The sequence below is a fragment of the Acyrthosiphon pisum genome, chromosome A2 (assembly GCF_005508785.2).
Source record: "Acyrthosiphon pisum isolate AL4f chromosome A2, pea_aphid_22Mar2018_4r6ur, whole genome shotgun sequence".
NCBI classification, from domain to species: domain Eukaryota; kingdom Metazoa; phylum Arthropoda; class Insecta; order Hemiptera; family Aphididae; genus Acyrthosiphon; species Acyrthosiphon pisum.
Window position 1 is genome coordinate 74582141 of NC_042495.1, and position 2869 is coordinate 74585009.

Sequence of the window (2869 nt, forward strand, 5' to 3'; positions counted from 1 at the left end):
ATGGCAAAAGTTTTGCAGCAATGTCAATTGATTGTTTGGGATGAATGCACGATGGCACATAAAAAATCGTTGGAGGCTTTAGACAGAACCTTAAAAGATATACGGAGCAATCATAACCTATTTGGTGGTGCAATGATTTTATTAGCAGGAGATTTTCGGCAAACATTGCCAGTGATTCCACGATCAACGCCAGCTGATGAACTCAATGCATGTCTAAAATCCTCAAATTTATGGAAACATGTCAAAATACTTCATTTAAGCAAGAATATGCGTGTCGAGTTGCAAAACGATCAATCTGGAAACATATTCTCTAAACAACTCATTGACATTGGTAATGACAAATTTCCTGTAGACATGTTGACTGGCTGCATTAACTTTCCTCGAAGTTTTTGTCAGTTAACTCGATCAAAAGATGAACTTATTCAAAAGGTGTATCCAGATATTGCTCGCAATTACAGAGACCATGATTGGTTGAGCGAACGAGCTATATTGGCTGCAAAAAACATAGATGTAAATTAATTAAATTTCAAAATTCAAGAACAAATTACAGGTGAATCAAGGATATATAAATCAGTTGATTAGGCAACTAACCAAGATGATGTAGTCAACTATCCACCAGAATTTTTAAACTCGCTGGATTTACCAGGATTGCCACCTCACAATCTTAAATTAAAGATTGGATCGGTAGTTATAATGTTGCGAAATATCAACCAACCGCGTCTGTGCAACGCCACACGGTTAGCGATAAAAAAATTACTGAACAACGTGATAGAAGCAACTATACTGAAAGGAAAGTATAAAGGAGAGGATGTTCTCATACCGTGCATCCCAATGATTCCGACTGATGTGCCATTTGAGTTTAAACGACTACAGTTTCCAGTGCGGCTTGCTTTTGCTATGACCATAAACAAGTCCCAGGGGCAATCATTAAGTGTTTGTGGTATTAATTTGGAAAACCCATGTTTCTCACATGGTCAATTATATGTTGCCTGTTCCCGTGTTGGGAAACCATCAGATTTGTTTGTCTATGCGCCAGGTGATCAAACAATAAACATCGTATACCACAAAGCACTACAATGAAAATATAACTGATTTTTGTTAATAATTATAATTCCTTACTTATAAATGCTTATATTAAGGCACTATAAAACATGGGTATGCTACGCCGCCATTTTGCGACTCAATTATTTATATCAACAATGATAAAATAAACGCGGGCAATTTCATATTCACATTTCACATATTATTATACCTATCATCATTGAATATTCATTTCACGTTATTTTTCTTAGGCCATCGTTCTGTTCCTTTTCTAATTTCTGTGTGGTATCGACTATTGTGTGGTTTATTATTTGTATGTGCAGCTTTGAGATAAATATATTATTCACTTACATTATTCCAAATATAGTTATTATGGGAGCATGTACTGCTCCAAATTGTAGTAATTCTCGGAAAAACAAAATTAAATTGTTCCGTTTTCCTCGAGAAAAAACCAGGAGGGACAAATGGGTTCAAAATTGTAGGCGAGATAAGTGGACACCAACAACTCATTCAGAACTATGTGAAGTAATTATGTCTAAAATATAAATATTGAGTAGTTATTTATAATAAATAGGTAATAAATAATAATGTACCAATTAATTTTCATAAATGTTAAAATTAATAATATAATATAACAAAGTAGGTATATAACATAGTAGTTAATTATATTTTGTAATTTATTCCTAATATAGTATAGTATAGTTAATTATATTTAGTTAGATATCTACCTAATAACAATTTATAATCATTATAGTTATATATTTTTGAATTTAGATCCACTTTGAAAAAAGTCAGTTTGAGTTGCATACAAAGCACATACCATTAAAATAATTAAAAAAAGTATTTTAGTATTTAATATTAAAAAAAAGTAATTGAATACTTTTACTCAAATATTTTACAACACTGCTAAGTGCTAATTACTTATTAAAATCCACCTTATCATAATAAGTAATTTTCTCTTCACTATTATTGTCTTTAAGAACATCAATTGCTTCATTTAATATATTTAATTTTTTAAGAAGTTGTCCATTTTCTTGTCGTAGAGTAAGAAGAAGCTCTTTTTTTCTCTCCATATTTAAGTCATTATAGTAAACAAATGCTCCATCTGCATCATCAGTTTGAATATTATTCATCTGAAAAAAATATTCGTTAATACAAAGATGTTACCATAAAAGGCATATTTTATTTCTAATGCAACATTTTGTAACATACTTTGTTCATTATAATTCTGTCTTCAGTTAGAGAAGTAGTGAATTAAACTATGTAAGTTGACTAGCTGTAAATGCAAATTAAATGTGTATTTTAGTTAGGTAATGAGAGTATTTACCAATATTTTAAAAAAATAGTTTATAAAGTAAACACATTTTTAGTTATAAGTGTCGATAATCATAATGTAATTGAATATCTACTTACATAATACTTGAAGTCACGGCAAATATTTCTCATAATTTGGTAGATTGCTACTTGCTATTTACCTAGTTTTTGTGAGTATAATATTTAGAGTTTCATTTAATAACTATCTAGAAGTATAAAGTATTTAAATTTTAAACAGAAAACTTCAATAAAAACAATTAATACGTAAGATTAATACGCAGTACGCACAATAAATAATAAATATGAGTAAATGATAAGTGATAAACTGATAAATGAGTCGCAAAATGGCGGCGTAGCATACCTATGTTCTATAGTGCCCTAGTTTTAGTAGCCGTTTAGCCCAAAAATCCAGTCTTACATTGATAAGTATAGTAGCCAAGAGTAGAGTATTGTTATTGCTTTTTGACTCAAATCTTCAAACTTATATTTTTTAAATTTAGCTAAAATTCAACGT

At 30.1% G+C, this 2869-nt stretch overlaps 1 protein-coding gene across 1 annotated transcript; it reads left to right on the top strand.

Moving 5' to 3' along the window:
- LOC100571345 (ATP-dependent DNA helicase PIF1-like) lies at positions 1-1080 on the top strand. Its single transcript, XM_003241217.1, has 2 exons — positions 1-510; positions 583-1080. The coding sequence occupies exons 1-2, from the start codon at positions 1-3 to the stop codon at positions 1078-1080; spliced, it is 1008 nt and encodes a 335-aa protein (XP_003241265.1).
- Positions 1081-2869: the final 1789 nt, after the last annotated feature.

Excerpts from the sequence above, each read along its gene's own strand:
- LOC100571345 (XM_003241217.1), top strand. The coding sequence starts at position 1 with ATGGCAAAAGTTTTGCAGCAATGTCAATTGATTGTTTGGGATGAATGC. Across the intron at positions 511-582 it reads TGGCTGCAAAAAACATAGAT|GCAACTAACCAAGATGATGT; the intron begins GTAAATTAATTA and ends TCAGTTGATTAG.